This window comes from Hippopotamus amphibius, chromosome 12 (assembly GCF_030028045.1).
Source record: "Hippopotamus amphibius kiboko isolate mHipAmp2 chromosome 12, mHipAmp2.hap2, whole genome shotgun sequence".
Taxonomy (NCBI): domain Eukaryota; kingdom Metazoa; phylum Chordata; class Mammalia; order Artiodactyla; family Hippopotamidae; genus Hippopotamus; species Hippopotamus amphibius.
Genome location: NC_080197.1, coordinates 83720427 through 83736707, shown reverse-complemented (window position 1 = coordinate 83736707; position 16281 = coordinate 83720427). Strand labels below are relative to the sequence as shown.

Here is a 16281-nt window from a genome sequence, read left to right as displayed (position 1 = left end):
TCAGACAGGGGAACAAAATCATGTCCCTGGAACACAATATACACATGGAGTTCTGTATTCATGCAGTAGTCTCTTGGGGTGGATATATGTAACCTTGGATGAGTGTGGGTCTCAGTGTCTGTCTGCCTGTCTCCTCCAGGGTCTTTCAGAGCCCCTGTATATATTTTTGTGCATATTCATGTATTTTTCTGTCTCTTATACAAAGAGACCCCGTGGAGACTAGAGGAGAAAATGAGAATAGAGCCTTCCTACTTCCCAGCTGAAATTGTCAGTCTGTCTTTCTGTCTGCCCCCCAGCCCTTTGTAGGGGAAAAAAATCTCTTCCCTTGGAAGGAAGTGCTCAAATCGCCCTATGGCTCCTGGGGAAATGGGGAGGTTTTCAGAGAGGAGGGCCAGCTGGTGGGAGGCAGGCAAGGGCTTCCCTGGTTTGGGAGCCCCTAGCAGTTTCTGAGTTTTCAGGCTGTCAGAAGCCCCAGGGCCAGCTGGAGCAAAGAGAGTCCCAGGCAGGGGCGGGGTGCTCAGGAGTGCCTGGCTTGGAGACAGCGTCCCCGATGGGCCGAAATTCACCAATGAACGACTTCGGCGCTTTGGGTCTCTCTGCCCCAATTTCCATTTCAGAGCTGGTAGGCTAATGGGGGGGGGTGGTGGCCATAGAGCTATGGGTCTGGGTGTCTACCCCCCACATCCTGGGGAATGGGGTGCATTCTCACAGGGCCAAGGTGAGGGCCAGTCTGGTGGCCAGAGTCCACCGCAGGGCCCTGGGGCCGTGCATCATGGCTAAGGCGATGGTGATTATTTATTCGCTTCGCTGGAAGGGAGTCTTCAAAAGAAACAGCGTGAAGAGGAGGGAAAAAATTATCTCTCGTCTGTGGATATTAAGATGGATTTTTATTTCTTAAAGGACCCTCCCCGCCGAGAGCGCATAAGCGTAAACTTAATATATGCTCCACAGCCCAACTCCAGAAATCGCAATAAAAGTTAAAACCTCCCCTACTGGTTTTTTTTAATTATGATATGGGAAAGAGGAGCAGGATTTATAGAGCTGAACTCTCGGCGGCGTGTGAGTGTTTGAGACTTGCGGGAGAAGGAGGAAAAGGCAAGAGCTCGCCAAGGAGAGCCTTGGTCTCTGAGATCTCTCGCCGGCTGCGGGGGCTTCGGTCTAGCTGGCCGATCCTCTGTGGCCTCCCTGGGACCTCGGCTCCCCAGCACCCTCCGCCCGGGCCCACCGTCCTGCCGCGGCTCGCTCGGAGATGCAGCCCTTCTCGAGAACAGGTGAAGGGCAGCGGGGCCGGGGCCAGGGGGCTGCGTGTGCTGCGTGTGGATCCCGTGCAGGGGAGCAGGTCTGCAGCCGCGGGCAGGGCCGCGGCCCGAGGGTGGCCAGCGGGCGCCTTGGCTAGGAAGGGTGTCCGGCCGGGCGCGAGAGCGCGGATAAAGCGGATTGTGTGTGGACTCTGGCCGCAGGCGGAGCGGAGCGGGCTCCGGGGCAGAGGCCAGCGGCGAGGCGGGCAACCGGATGTTGAGTCTGTAGGAAGGACCTTGAGGTCTGTTTGGTGTTTGGGCTGCCGGGGGGCGGCGGCCCAGAGAGTGGAGCGCGCGGGGCGCGGCGGCCGGCGTGGGCGAGGCAGCAGGCCTGCGCACCTCTGCAGCCGCAGGGCCGGGCCCAGGGCGTCCGAACTGAGGCCGACCCATGGTCAGAGCGTGACAAATAAATGCAGTTAAAGGTCTTTCTTTCTTTTCCACATAAGAGGTCCTTTCTTTTTTGTCTCTTTCGGAGATACCTGGATTTGGTCCAGAACAGGTTGCCCGCGGGAGGGCCCCGCGAGCGGCAGCGCGCGAGGGAGGGAGAGAGGGAGGGAGGGCGAGGAAGAGGGAGGGAGGGAAGGAGGGCGGGCAGCGGCGGCTGCGGTGGCCGGGGCTTCCCTCCCCCGGCGGAGGCGGCTGCCCTGCATCTGTGGCCGTGGGGAGCCGAGGAGCAGGTAACGAAGGCGCTTCCCGAGGCGGGATTGGACCAAGCCAGAGGGACCGAGTCTTCCGGGTCTCTGCCCAGCGCCCTGGAGGGGAGAGAAGGTAGGGAGATCGGCGCCCGCCCGGCCTGCCACAGAGGCCTGGGGAATGTTGAACCTGTATTTGATTTCAGGCTCACACTCATGTTGTGAGTCTGTCTGCCTCCGGAGATGTGGTTTGCCTGTCTGTCTGTCTGTCCGTCTGAGACGTCCCCAACCCTAGGCTGTCCTTCCAAAGGCTGAAAAAATCGGGCAGATTCGTTGGAATGTGCACTATCATTCACTGGATTCTCTGCAACTCAGCGGGGCTGGTTGGTGCGCCCCCAAGTTGGAGGGAGATTTCCTCCTGCTTTCTGGATGCCGGATCCTCTGCTTCCCTCCGGCGTGGGCTGAGTTTCCGGCTCCAGGTTCGCGGGTTGCCCTGAGGTTTGAGGCCAGACAGCTCCTAGTCTGGCAGGGAGGGCGGGGGAGAGACTAGCGGCTCTGGCCCCTTAATTGTACTTCGGACCCGTATTGTCTCTCCTTTCGCCACCTCGGCTTCCTCAGTCTGGGCTCCAAAGTCACTGCAAATTTCCTTGCGACACACACATCACACAAAGATCAGGTAACCAGGCGCCCAGGGCCACGGGGGCTCCGGACGGAGAGCACCCCTAGTTCGGGGGCCGCTCCCCCTCCAGCCACGCCCCAGGCTGGGAAACCAGACCCGGTTGGGGGAGCCGGAAATAGCCCCGTTTGCTGCGGGGCGGCAGGGCAGGGGGCCGGCGGGAATGCAGGCCGTGGCGTTGAGAGGGCCATGTTCACAGGCCCTGGGGGTTTCACTCCTGCTGGGCTGAGCAGCCGGACTCCTGGTGTGTAGGGATCCCGGATACCCACCTGGGGTGGGGGCAGGACGCGGGTCTCCTCGCGGCAGGCCAGGGGAATTCAGTTTCTGCTTCCAGCGCAGGCCTGAGCTAGGAGGAGTTGTGTGTGTGGGTGTGTTTTTCCCAACAAAGAGGGACCAGGAGAGAAAAGGGGGGAACGTAGAGGGGAACCAAGGAGGGGGCGGGGAGGAGGAGAGGGCAGCGGAGAGGTGAATTGAGCCCATTTCAGGGGGAGAAGGAAAATGAAAGCAAATGGAGCACGCACGGCCTCCTCCGCGCGGGCGGGTGCTGACGAGCCGGGAGCGGGCGCCCTGCCTGCGGCTGCGGGGCTGGCCCGCTGGGGGACCGGGAAAAGCCAGTTTTAAATTTAATACGAACTTGACGGTGTGGATTGAACCGGAGAGAACTTAAATCACTAAAAGGGGGGCGCAGGGCAAGGGGAGGGGATGAGTCTAACCTGTCTGTCTTTCTGTCTGTTCTTCCCACGGTGGTGCTAGCTTGATTGTGGTCCCAGCTGTCCAGGTCTGAGGTGATGCAGCAAGGGCGCCCCTCCCCCTGAGGGGGTTCTCCTGTGCCCAGTGCTGTCTTCTGGGGTCAGAAGAGAGCTCTAAGAAGCAGAGTGCATGCACAGCTGCTAGCTAAAGCTGGGGTCCCCCCATCCCCAACAAGGCCTCCCAGTGGCCTCTAGTCCCTCGGGTTCCCCATCAGTGATGAAGAAAAGTGAAGGCAGTTGTGGGGGTGAGAGGGCGTCTGGGAACCTGGCAGGAGAGTGAGCAGGCATAACTGAACCTGGAAAGACAAACCCCTCCTTCTTGGTGCTCCCACATCCTTTATGCCCCCACCCCTGCAGGCCTGGATCTGGGGGGAGCCTGAAGGTCTGCTTCAGAGCCCTGAACTGCCACCCCACCTCCAAGTGCAGAGAATGGGGGTATTACCCACACGCAGTTGTGGAACCTGAGGGACCTGGGCCTGGTGGCCTGGTGAACTCAGGGACTCCCAGTCTCCTCTAGCCCCCCTCCCCCAGGCTGCCTCTCTCAGCAAGGCCTAGGCAAAATGGGGCTTTGGTGGGGAGGGGGCTGTGGGCGAGGCCTGCTTCCTGATCCACAGCTGTGTCTGTGCCTGAGTGGGGAGGGTCTGAGTTCATGCTCTGAAACGAAGGCGACAATCTCCCCTCGGTTTCACAGGGAATTTGACGGCAGCAGAGGGCATGGACCTGGTGAACCAGGCGGCTGCCTCCACCGGGTGGGCAGGCAGGGTGGGCAGGCTGCTCAAGAGTTGAAAAGAAGGCGGTGGCCAAAGTGGGTAGCAGAGAAAGGGGCATCTGTTTACAGCCAGTATGTCTGGAGGGCTCTCCCAAATAGTAGAGGCCCATAGGATTGGGGCTTCAGCACATCTTTCTTCTAGGAAGACTGAGGTTGGGACAGATGGGTCCTGTCCCCTGGCAAAGACGCAAAGGCGGAGTGGGTGTGAAACCTTCTCCTTCCTCATGTCTTCTTTGCTCCTTGACGAGACCGTGGCTCAGCTCCCAGCCGCCTGGGCTGCTGCCTGGGCCGAGATAGGGTTCTATATCCCAGAGGCCTGGTGTACCCACCCCAGCAGGTCGCCTGGGAGGGGCAGGACCTCGAGGAGGCCTCTTCCTCCTTTGTGTCCGGACAGAAGTGGCCGCCGCGCCCGGAGCCGGTCCCGCGGCAAAGGCCCGGCCAGCCAACGGGCTGCACAATGCCACGGCTGCTCGGCTAGCCCGCGCCCTGCCCTGTCCTGTCTTGCCTGCCTGTCGCCGCCCTTCCTCCGGCTAGCTCTCTGCACGCCTTCCTTTCCCTGCTCTGCCCTCTCTTTTCATCCTGCCTCCCCTCTTTTCTGTAATTCTCCCCTCTTTCTTTCTTTTATCCTAATCCGTTTAGTTCTTTCCTTTCCTCCTTCCTTCCTTCCTTCCTCCCTTCCTCTCTATGGGTCTGGCGCCGTGCTTTAGTCTTGCTGCCTCTGCTGTCTCGGGCTCAGTCTCTCAGGCTCTGTCCCCTGATGTCTTCCTGGTCGCAGCCTGGCCCCGGGCCCTCTGAAGGCTATACGGCTCTGCTCAGCGTTGCCAGCAGCCACCCAAAAGCCAGGCAGGGTCCCCAGCCGCCCGGGCTGGGGGAGGTGCTGATGGCGCGGGGGATTTGGAGAAAGCCTCGGCAGGGGGATGGGAATCTCCTGTCTTTTCCTTGAACTAGTGAGGGAGAATTTTTGATTGACAGCTAACGCGACTCCATCAAGGCCAAAGAGATATTCTGTTTCTTGCTGTAATTTGGATTTCCCAGACCAGTCCAGTCTGGGGGAGGAAAAGATAATCAGAGCCGAGGGTGAAGAGACTGAGGAAGCCCCGATCACCTCTCCCCAGCCGGGTGCTTCTCATGTCCCCCCCATGCCTCGAAATCCCAGCCCCGCTAGACCGAAAAGGAAAGAACCGGAGAGGGGGAGGAGCAGAGACTGGGGAGGGGGCCTGGTAGGCTGGGGTCAGTGCTGTGGGGTGCAGATCTACCCTTCCCCCTCAGCTTCCCCCCCCACCCCACCAAACACACACACTACACTCTCCGGGACACCTCTCTCTAGCCCTTCTCCTCTCCAGAGGAGACAGGTCGACAGAGATGCAGGGAAAAAAAGCAGTCTCCGCCCCCCCCCACCCCCACCCCAGGCGTTTGGTCCCCTCCTGGGGACAAGAGTGGGAAAGAAGGGCAGGCTTCTCGGGTCTGGGAAACCTCGTCCTTCCCTGCTGCCTCAGAGCCTGTGTCTTAGCCTCAGCTCCTGCCTCTTTCCCCAGCACAAACTGGACTCTTCCCTGCTGACCCTGAAGTTGCACCCCTCCTTCAAACTCACTCTACTCTGCCTAGGGTGCATCTGTCTCTGGGGACATCACCTGCTCTTCTCCCCCACCCCCAGCCAACTTCCCTGCCCCCTCTCTTGCACCCACACTGAGAATTTCCTGCTTCCCTAAAGCCCACCTTTGCTAAGCCACCATGGGACAGTCTGATGGAAAGCAGAGGGCTGGGCAGTGAACCCCAGATTCAAGGAGGAGGGTGGCAACCAATTTATTGGGGGGAGGAATCCAAGTTGTGTGATCTTCCCCACAATCACACTGCCCCCTCCAGAATTCCTGCGTCTGACTCCAAAGAAATTGCCTTCTCCCATTCCTCCGTAGCTTTTTTCCGTTCCAAAAACAGCCTACAGTTTTCTTTAATGAAAGACACATTTATGAACAATCAAATGATCCTCATAAAATTTTTATTGAAGGACGTAAAAACAAGCTACTTGCCCACGACCGAGGTCGCTCTCTCGCCTTGCCCGCTCTCACCCTGGCTCTCTGCAGACAGAGCCCTGGAGTGACTTCTTTTTTGGGGGGAGGACAGGATGTCTCAGAGATGGAGTTGGGGGGCAAAGGAGGGCGAACAGGAAGACGGGATGGGGACACCCCACTGAAGTTGCGTAGATCTCTCCTCCACTTCTCCAGGCTGGCAAAGAAAGATAAACAGATACAGACAATAAATTTAAAATAAAAGCGTTTGTATATCTGTGCCAAAGCAAAGAGAGGACTTCTGGTGACAAAGGTGTACGAGGTCCCGAGGTCCTACCCCTCCCACACGCGGACCACCTTCCCCAAGCTTCCCCTGCCCCAGATTTGGGGGGCTGAGTTGGCCTGTAGCAGGAGGACGCTCCCCTTTCCCTCCTTCCCTCCCTCCACCCCAGCTTCCCCAGTCCCCTCCCACTCTCCCTCCCTCGCTGCTGCTGCTCCTGAAAGAAATACATACATACACAGTATTTAAAAACGCATTTTTAAAAGCTACGTTCCGAACTGACAATCGCTGATCTCGGCTCGCGCAGAGACTGCGGGAGCGTCGGGGCCGACAGAGACGGATTACGTCAAGAAATAGTTCCTCCACCTACCTCGGCCGGCCTCTCCGCCCCTGCGGGGCTCCCGCGCCCAGCTCGGCCCCGGGGGTCCGGGAACCCTGGCTTCGGGGAGTGGCATTTGCACCCCATTAAGAAATCCTCCCGGGGGTGGGGGCGGAGGCCATCTGCTTATGGGTGGACACGGGCCAGGGGCTCCTCTGCTGAGATGAGAGTTGTCCTGAGAGGGGTGGCCGGCTCTTTGGGTCCAGAGTTGCGGACCCCCAGGAGAACACAGGTCGCGGGGATCAGCAGAGAGAAGGGGGTGGAAGAAGGGGGAAAAAAAAAAAAAGCCAGGAAAAAAAGCCCCTGCGCATTGATCCGCGCCGTATTTTTGGGTAAATACGATCACGTGGGGGCCGGGGAGCCAATGAGCTGCGGGGAAAAGGCTGGAAAAATAATTACCTGCCTTGATTGTTCTGTGAGCAGATAAAAAGTACATATACAGTTCATACAATAATCTTATGTATGTAAAACCCTGTTACGATGTCGGCGACGGGGCCCATCAGTAACTATTACGTGGACTCGCTCATCTCTCACGACAATGAAGACCTCCTAGCGTCCAGGTTTCCGGCCACGGGGGCTCACCCCGCCGCCGCCAGACCCAGCGGTTTGGTGCCGGACTGTAGCGATTTTCCGTCCTGTAGCTTCGCGCCCAAGCCGGCCGTGTTCAGCACGTCGTGGGCGCCCGTGCCCTCGCAGTCGTCCGTGGTCTACCACCCGTACGGCCCCCAGCCCCACCTCGGCGCCGACACGCGCTACATGCGGACTTGGCTCGAGCCGCTGTCCGGCGCCGTCTCCTTCCCCAGCTTCCCGGCCGGGGGCCGTCACTACGCCCTCAAGCCGGACGCCTACCCCGGGCGCCGCGCCGACTGCGGCCCGGGCGACGGCCGCAGCTACCCGGACTACATGTACGGCTCGCCCGGGGAGCTGCGCGACCGCGCCCCGCAGACCCTGCCCTCGCCCGAGGCGGACGCGCTCGCCGGCAGCAAGCACAAAGAGGAGAAGGCCGACCTGGACCCCAGTAAGTTGGGAGCAATTTTCCTTTACAACCCGCGCGGGAGGGGAGGGGAGGCCGGCCGGGGGGGGGGAGCCGGATTACAGCCCCTCGGAGTGGCGCAGGGAGCGCGGGAGAGGGGCGAGGGCGAGGGGGCGAGGACTCAATAAAAGCGAATTACCTTGGGGAGCTTTCAGGGGCAGGAAGGTCTGAGAAGGGGGCCCAGGGAGCCAGGTTGGGAGAGGGCTGAGGGGGGCTCCTCTCCCAGGAGCTGGCTTTGATGAGACCCCCGCCCCCACACCCCCCAGCCCAGGCGTTTTGGCTCAGTCGCTACTTTCCAAGAAATGCAGACAGGGCCAGGGGATGGGGTGGGGGCGAGGTTCATTTTATGGTTTGGGGTGGGATGGGGGAGAGATGAGGAGGACACTGGGGGCAGAGAGGAAATAACCCCAGGGAGAAGAGTCACCCCTACCTCCCAGGTAGCGTGGGGGTCCTCACCCCACTGGAGATTCATAAAACAGAAGGTCCATGGGCTTCTCCCCCAGGAACCCTGCGTGAGGGGTGTGGGGGCTTTCCCAGCCTGGGGACTTGGAAAGATCAGGACTTCCAGAGTTGGGGGAGAGAAGTGGGGTCCCAGTCTCCTTAAACTTGAGAGCCCTCTTCTGAGGGTCTGCAGGAGAGTGGGGTGGGAATGGGGTTCAGGGATGAAGAGTGGGGAGAGGCATCTCCCCAGATTAGAGAGTTGTGTACACACACACACACACACATACACACACACACACACACACACACTCTCCAATCAGGGAAACAGGAGCCTTCTGAATATTGCAAAGAAAGGCAGGGGTAGTTGGGGGGTGGGGAGGGGAACAGGTGAGAGCTGCAGGGGCAGAGAAAGAGGGAAGAAGGGGAAACAGCAGGGGAGGGGGTACAGCCCCTGGGTGTGAGGAAGTGTCTGGGGGAGTCCCAGGAGAGGGCTGCAGGAAATCCTTTCCTGCAGCCCCATAAGGGGCCAGGGCCTAATTATACCCCTCTGAAGGCTTCCCTCCTTGCCCTCAGCTACTCCCATAAACCTGAAATTGGAGGCTTGGCTCCTGCAGAGCCTGTCCTGGGGCTGGCAGGAGGAGGGGGCACTGGAAGCCAAACAGGGAAGCTAAGATATAGGGGAGCCTGTCCCCAAGGCCAGCAGCTCCCTGGGGAGAGGAGAAAGGCTTTGCCCATCCCAGCATCATCCTGAGAATTCGCCTCAGCAGGGTTGAATTCCAAGAGAGCGGAGATGGGGAGCTGGAGAGGGTAGTGAGGGGCTTGGGGACTCTCAGGGTCAGGAAGCAGAACTGCTGAAATTTCAGGACTTGGTCCTGAGCTGGGATGATGGGAGGGGGCAGAGGAGGAGGGAAGTGGGGAGGAGAGAGACCTCGCTATAAAAATAAAAAACAAGAGAGAGAAGCGTTTATGGGCCTATGAAACGGTTGGGAATTTGGACTTTTTATGAGGATATGCTCGAATTACTACTCTTGAAGCTGAGGACCAGACTGTGGAGACTTTGATAGCTTCGATTTCCTATAGTTTTAGGTGCTGGAAACTGAGGGGGGGGGAATATGGGGAGGGGGGGAGAACGCAAAAGGAGTGGGGGGGGGGAGGAATTCCTAAAGCAAAATGTGTCCAAATTCAGGTTCAATTATTGGGTTTGGGGAGCCTGGCTGAGCCTGGGGGTGGGGTGGCAGGGGTCCTGGGCTGGAAAGGGGCTCCACTGACCCCTGCCTGTGTTTGGCCCTCCAGGCAACCCCGTGGCCAACTGGATCCACGCCCGCTCCACAAGGAAGAAGCGCTGCCCCTACACCAAGTACCAGACGCTGGAACTGGAGAAGGAGTTTCTCTTCAATATGTATTTAACCAGGGACCGTCGGTACGAGGTGGCCCGGGTTCTCAACCTCACCGAGCGGCAGGTCAAAATCTGGTTCCAGAACCGCAGGATGAAGATGAAAAAAATGAATAAGGAGAAATCCGACAAGGAGCAGTCCTAAACCCTGCGCCAGCCTGCTGCCCGGCGCAGCCAAGGGAGAAACAAACCCCGCAGAAATGCCCCAACCCAGGCGGGAGGCGGCCCGAAAGAGAAAAGGAAAGAGCAAGAGAGAGAAAAGCCAGGCGGCTTAAAGAGACACAAAAGGGAAGGGGAAAAGGAAAAAACTCTTGCGATTTGGGAGGGTTCAGTGTTGAGAAATTGGTGTTTTAGAGTTAGTTCTACCCGGCGAGGAGGAGGAGGCGGGGAGAGACCGCGTTCTCTTCTCCCGGCGCAACTGAAATAAATGACACACACAAATGTGATTTTTTTTTCTCCTTTCTTCAGAGAAGCCAGTACTTGAATCGCTATATTTCTATTTTTTTTTCCTGTATCGTATTTGGTCCGGGCAATCCTTCCCCAGGCCTGGGGTGCTCTGCGTGCAGATTTTGTACAAAAAAGAAAAAAGAAAAAAGACACACATATACACAAGAATGCTTCCCAGCCCAGGAGCTGAGGGGCGAGGGCCGGACCGTGTCGCAGGCTGGGTCCGGCGGCACAGGCCGGCGCCTCTGGCGTGTACATAGCAGTGTCTCCTCTCATCCCCAGAGTCGGTCCTGTAATGTGCTTCTGTTTGTTATGGTAGAACAGCTCTGTGTTAATATATCGAAGTCACTTAAAAAACCAGAAATCCAACTGCATCCAGTTCTCGTTATTTCTCCACCCTGTGGCTCCCAGGCTTCTGGCATGGAGGAGGCAAGTGCTTTGGGGGAGGCGGGAGCCAGGCAAGGGGCTCCCTCTGCTTCGGAAGGGCAAGTGCTGGCCGCTTCTGTCCAGGCAGGGTGTGATGGAGCTGAGGGCTCCGAGGTGTGGTGGAGGCTGCTGAGGCCCGGGTGCAGCTTGTGCCTGCCCAGGCTGGCTGCTTGTGAGTCTCCTGGTAGCTCGATGGAGTCCCTAGGGGTGGGGGCACAGCATGAGTGGTTTTCCTTGGCTGTAATTAATTGTAATAATTTATGAGTACATGAGATGGGAGGGAAGAGATAGGTAAAGATGAAAGTTGGGTGCTGGGTGAGGGCCCAGGCTGGATTCTTGCCTGGCTGCATCGGTGCTTCGAAGGATGGCTTATGGGGGGGGGGGGGGGGGGGCGGGGCAGTGCTAAGGGAGGGTGTGCAGGGAATGGTGAGGATGAAGGCCCAGCAGGCCTCAGGGAGCTGGAGAGGCACTGGACACTAAGAGTGAAAGAAGGAAGATGCAGAGACAGAGACAGGGAGAGAGAAAGTAGGGAGAGAAGAAAGAAAAGAAGGACTGAAAGAAGGAAGGAAGGGAGGGGGTAGGGAAGGGAGGGAGAGGGAGGAAAGGAAGGAAGAAAGGAAAGAAAGAAAAAGGGAAGGAAATGAGAAAAAGAAAAAGAAGAAGGAAGGAGAGAAGGGAGAGAGGGCAGGAGGAGAAAGATGGCAAAACCAATGCAATTAGAATTAGATTTACTTTCTACTCCTCACTGTATTCTCAGCTCCTCTCTCTCCATCTCCTTAGTTCCCTCTTTTCTATCCAGTCTCTCTCTCTGGTGCTTAGTTTGGACGTTGATCTGGGGGTGACAGGGCTATGCTGAATGGCTGCAGCATTTCTAGGAGATGGCACACGGCTAGGGCCCAAGGAAGCTGGTCAGGGATTAGCCAGGAGTGGGGTGTTCTCTGGTGGCTGTGGGACCCCAGGGGCAAAGATGTGGGGATGTGTGTGTAACAGCCCAGTGGGGCTGGTTGGCTGCGTAGCACCCCAGCGCTCCTTCCCCAGAACTGGCAGTTTTCATCTGTTAATCAGAAGCAGACTCAACATGCCGGTATGCCTCGGCCCGGCGCCCCCTTTCTCGGAAATCCCCCAATCTGGAAACTATTAAACTCAGACCGCTTGAAATATAGCCCTTTAATATCTCAGGCTGCCCATTCTGGCGAGGGTGCAGGGTGTTGCTCTCAATGCTTGGGGAATACCACCGTAAAAGAAAATAATTGGGGACCCCAGTCTCAGGGCAGCTCCCTCCGGGGCATCACCTTACAGGATTGGTGGGGCACTTGTAGGGACCAGCCCCTTCCCCATCCTTTGAATCTCCTACCCCCTCCTTCTATTAAATACTCCAATTTCGGGGGCTGGAGGAAGATGGGAAGAGGTGAACATTTTGTTTTGATAATGTTTTGAGGGAGACAATTCAAAGTCGGAAACAACGGTTTGGTTTTCCCAGTCGCTGAAGCACCCTCTCCTCTTTCCCGCTTAAGAAGAGACCTCCCCAATTCCAGAAGCGATTGTTTTCTTGGTCCTTTTGAAAGGTGCTCTGCCTGTAGTCTTCTCGCTCCTCCCCTGGGCCATTTTGCCGCTCTGGGATCCTGGTCTCAGTTCGCACCAGGCGGAGGACAAGGCACCCATCTCCCTCGGTCCTGACCGCCGGCACTCCGGCTTCTCTCCCGGCCCGAGCTCGGCGGCGTTTCCGGGCCTCCACCCCGCCCCTGCTCCAAGGCCCCGTCGCCTCCCCTCGTTCGTCCGTCAGCGCGGCCTGCTTCCTGCGGCCCGCCCGAGCCGGCCTTGCTCCGGGCAGGAAGGAGGGCCCTGACCAGAGCGTGGGATCCAGAGCAGGCCCACCCGGTCCAGCCCACTGTTCAGCACCGGCTCAGCCTCCAGCCTGCAGCTCAGGATTGCATTCCATTTTTATTTATCGTCATTTGTGAACTCAAACCACAACACAACACACATCTGGGGAAAGAAACGAAAGCTGGAAAGGAAAGAGGGGCTTGCAAACGTCCCCTCTGCCCTAATCTTCCCCTCCCACCTCTCCTCTGCTCCTTTGTCAGAATCACAAAACCCTAAAGGTTGTTCCACTTGGGAAGGCAGAGGATAGGTACATTTCCGCGGCCCCGAAATGCCACTTTTATGGCGCTGTTTGTCTCCCTGCGCTGGATTCTGAATGGGGCCAAACAAAACAGCAGCGCGGAGCTGGCTAGACGTCTGGGCTTAATTGTTTTATGGTTTAAATAAGGTGGACACTCTTTCCTTTGAAATCGGATTATAGGAATGTTTTGTCTATGGCCCACGGAGAACAGGACCTCACTGGCTGGGGGTGGGGGGAGAGGTGGCTAGAGAGCGCGCGTGAGAGAGAGGGATGGGCTACAAACCAGGGGGCAAAGAGCCGGGAGAAGTCAGAGCCGCACCCCAAAGTCCTGCAGGCGGCGTTGGAATAGGCGGTGCGGAGCCAGCGGCAGGGTAAGAGGAGCGGGGAGTTTAGGGTGCGCGCCGCGGGCAGGCGGTCACCGGAGCTTCGGAGCGTGCATCCGCGTGCGCGGAGGTGTTCCGAGGCCAGAAGTGCGCCTGAATGGGGGGAAATCGCGGCAGTTCTTTTGCACAGTGTCTCAATGCGGGAAAGGAGGGTGACAAAAAGAGAAAATAGCGTGAAACCTTTGACAAGGTTTATTTCGAGAATTTAGAAAACAAAAGAGCATCGGTGGTGGGGGGGATCCCTTCCGGGGACCCCTCTCGCTAGCACGCATTTGGAAACTCCTGCCTCCCACCTCCCACCTTTGGGTCAAGCCTGGGGACCTTGCTCTAGCTGTTGGCTTTTTCCCGGCCGGACTGCATTGGAGCAAGTGGACGCGAGGTGGCGCTGTTGTTCAATGTTAGAGGCGGCAGCGGTGCCCGCGGCCGCCCCGGCCGCACTGACATTTGAGGCCCCGCCGCGAGGAGCAGCGACGAGAAGGCCCGGCGCCCCGGCCCAGCCCGGCCCCTCTGGCTCTGAGCACATCAATCCTCTCACCTGTGAGGTGTAAATAAATCGAGAGTGGCGGCGGGAGATGGGCCCTCGCTCTGGTAGCAGACTCGGGAGGCTCAGGAGGGCGGGCGTCGAAAATAATCGCTTTTCGGAGGAGATAAGCAGGAAGCAGGCAGCGCGTAATTAACACGAAAAGGCAGAATGACCCGGACAAACGAACATAAATCCGTGGTACCTAGGAGGGCGGTGCAGGCCTTGGGGGCGACGGACAGAGGCGCCCCAGCAAGGATGGCTGCTTGTGGTTCCTTTATTTCCAGGCTCCGGGAACGAAATCAACCAGAGACGTGTAAAAGAAAAAACAATCAATGAACGAAAGAAAGAAAAGGCGAGGGACCCCAACCCCCCACCCCGAAAGGGGAAACCAAGTCCAACCAGGGATATTGGGACTGGTGGGGTCTCGGAGCAGGCGGTGCTGGCAGCACATTCGGGACAGTCGCATTCCAAGACACAAAGGCCTGGAAGAATAGCTCTGTGGCAGGGTTTTCGCTGGACCATAAAATGTCGAGATATCCCCCCCCACCCCCTAAAAGATAAGGCGCAGGCCCCAGAGCGGATCCGGCCTGCCCAGCCTCCTCTTTCCAGGAGGGGAAGAGAAAGTATTTATGACAGTCCCCAGTGACCTAGAAGCTGGGAGCCCAGAGTCTGTCTCTTTCAGCTCAGTACCCGCAGAGCAGGCTCAAAGGAGGTAGGGCCGGGACCAAGGCTGCAGCATGCTCTGGTAGTGGAGGAGACCTCTGTCATGCCCCCTGCCACTGCCCTGGACCTTGGGAAGGCCTGCAGCCCTGGCACAACCTTCCACTGACCCTCCCCTCCTGCTGCTGCAGGGCCAGAGTTCTGGGTGTTGCAGAGTTTGGGCCGTCCCTAACTCGGATAGGGGTAGGCTCTTCCAAATTCAGGGGATCCTGGAAGCATCTCTTGCTGGGGCACCAGTGACTCTCCTTCGGGAGCTTAGCTGAGACTGGCCATTACCCAGCAATTATTTAGATGCAAAAGCGGGAGGCTCATTCTCTCTACACCATCCTCCCCTGCACTTTCATTTCTTCCTCCATCCCCAGAGCTGGGCTCCGGAGGAGGAAGAAGAAAAAGATCTGGTTTTCTAACCGCCTCCTTCCTCATCCAACCCTGAAACCCCAGGATGTGGAAGGAAAATAGGTAGCAATTTTTTTCATGAGGCAAAGAGCTAACGATGCATGTGTGTTTATCAGGTCTTATCTCCATATGTGCCTAGATGTGCACGTGTGTGCACAGTGTCTGTGAGGTGAGAGGGGTGCTTCCCGGCATTGCATGCATGATAGTTGAGTGAGCGTGCATTTGATGTTTTTCAGCGGGGAAGGTAGCACATACAGTGTGTGTGGATCCCAGGGATGGCCCCGTGTTGCCCTGTATGTGACAACCTCACACACTGGAGGGGGAGGACTCGGGAAAATCACTCTTATTCCTCTTCTTCATTCGCCTGCATACGGCACACATACCCACAGCTCTCTGCTTTTCTCCCTTTTCTCTCTGTAAGTCCACGTAACTGTACATGTTTATAGCCAGAGAAGGGTGCTGATGGAATAAGATTCTTTTACCCATTAGAATTAACTTGAATTTAGCCAGTCTTGGGGATGGGGAAAGCCCCCCAGAGAAAGTGTGGGTAAATGTTTCAAGAGTGTCTGTTGACAGTTCCCATCCACATCCTGGCCCGGGCAGCCTGCCTGGGGAAGGGGGCGGGGGGGCAGGGACGGTGAAGCCAGGGGGCCCCTCCTGGCCGAACTGGTATTTCCTATGGGGTTAGGGTATGTGGGGACAAGTAAGAGGCCTGCTTTAGTCTCTTCCAACCCGGATACAAGGGGTCTCCTAAGAAGAAACCTCCCGGATCAGCCCAGTCAGAAACCAAGGACCCACCAGCTGCCCTCGCCTTCTCTGTCCCCAACCAGCAGCTTTGCTCTCGGAGCCTCCAGCAAGCTCATGGCCATTGCCCGGGCTTCCTGGCTCAGACAGGAGCCGGTGTCTGAAGGGGCAGTGCAGCCCTGACTGGGTCTATGGGGTGCACCCCGCCCCCCCACTACCCACAGCAGGCAGGCAAGAGAATCTTAAGGATCTAGGGAAGACAGGGCAGCTTCCCACCCTGGGGAGGGGCAAGAGTCATGGAGGGTTCTGATGCCTGAAGTGTTTGGGGATACGATGTGCTTGTTCCTCCTCAGAGTCCCCAGACTCCAGGATCCCCTGGAGAGCCTATCTTTGGGGGTTAAGGGACCAACTCTCTCTCGTTGGCATTCAACGCCTCGGGGGTCTTATACCTGTTGAGGTAACCTGAGTTGACCTGCTGGCTCAGGTATCTCTCTCTCTCTCTCTCTCTGAGAGGAAGGAAAAGAGAAGGGGGGAGAAGCACCTTCAAATCTGAACGCGCACCTTGGAAAAGCTGGCCCTAGCCATCAGCCAGGGCTGGCTCACCACCCCCCTACACATACCACACCCCCATCCCTCCCCCTCCTCCCCTCCCCTTCTTCCAGGTCCCCCCCAGCCCTGAACCCCTCTACCCCCCGCCCGCCATGCCTCCCTTCCTTCTCTCTCTCTCTCTCTCTCTCCCTCTCTCTCTCTCTCTCTCCCTCTCTCTCTCTCTCCCTCTCGCCTGTCTTCATGTCGTGGATTGATGAACGCGAATCGCGTGTAAGCGCCGCCACCGCCGGGAGTCTGAGGAATTCGCCTGGGCTG

General features: G+C 57.9%; 2 protein-coding genes across 2 annotated transcripts in view; both read left to right on the top strand.

The window, feature by feature from the left end:
- Window positions 1–1953: 1953 nt before the first annotated feature.
- HOXC4 (homeobox C4) overlaps window positions 1954–16281 on the top strand; it is a 60504-nt gene continuing 46176 nt past the window's right edge. The window contains exon 1 of the mRNA XM_057701361.1: window positions 1954–2066. The gene's annotated coding sequence lies outside the window, so the exon portion shown is untranslated. The remainder of the gene's footprint in view (window positions 2067–16281) is intronic.
- Window positions 6771–9932, top strand: HOXC9 (homeobox C9). The gene is made up of 2 exons (XM_057701367.1): window positions 6771–7807; window positions 9557–9932. The coding sequence occupies exons 1-2, from the start codon at window positions 7270–7272 to the stop codon at window positions 9799–9801; spliced, it is 783 nt and encodes a 260-aa protein (XP_057557350.1). The 5' UTR covers window positions 6771–7269; the 3' UTR covers window positions 9802–9932.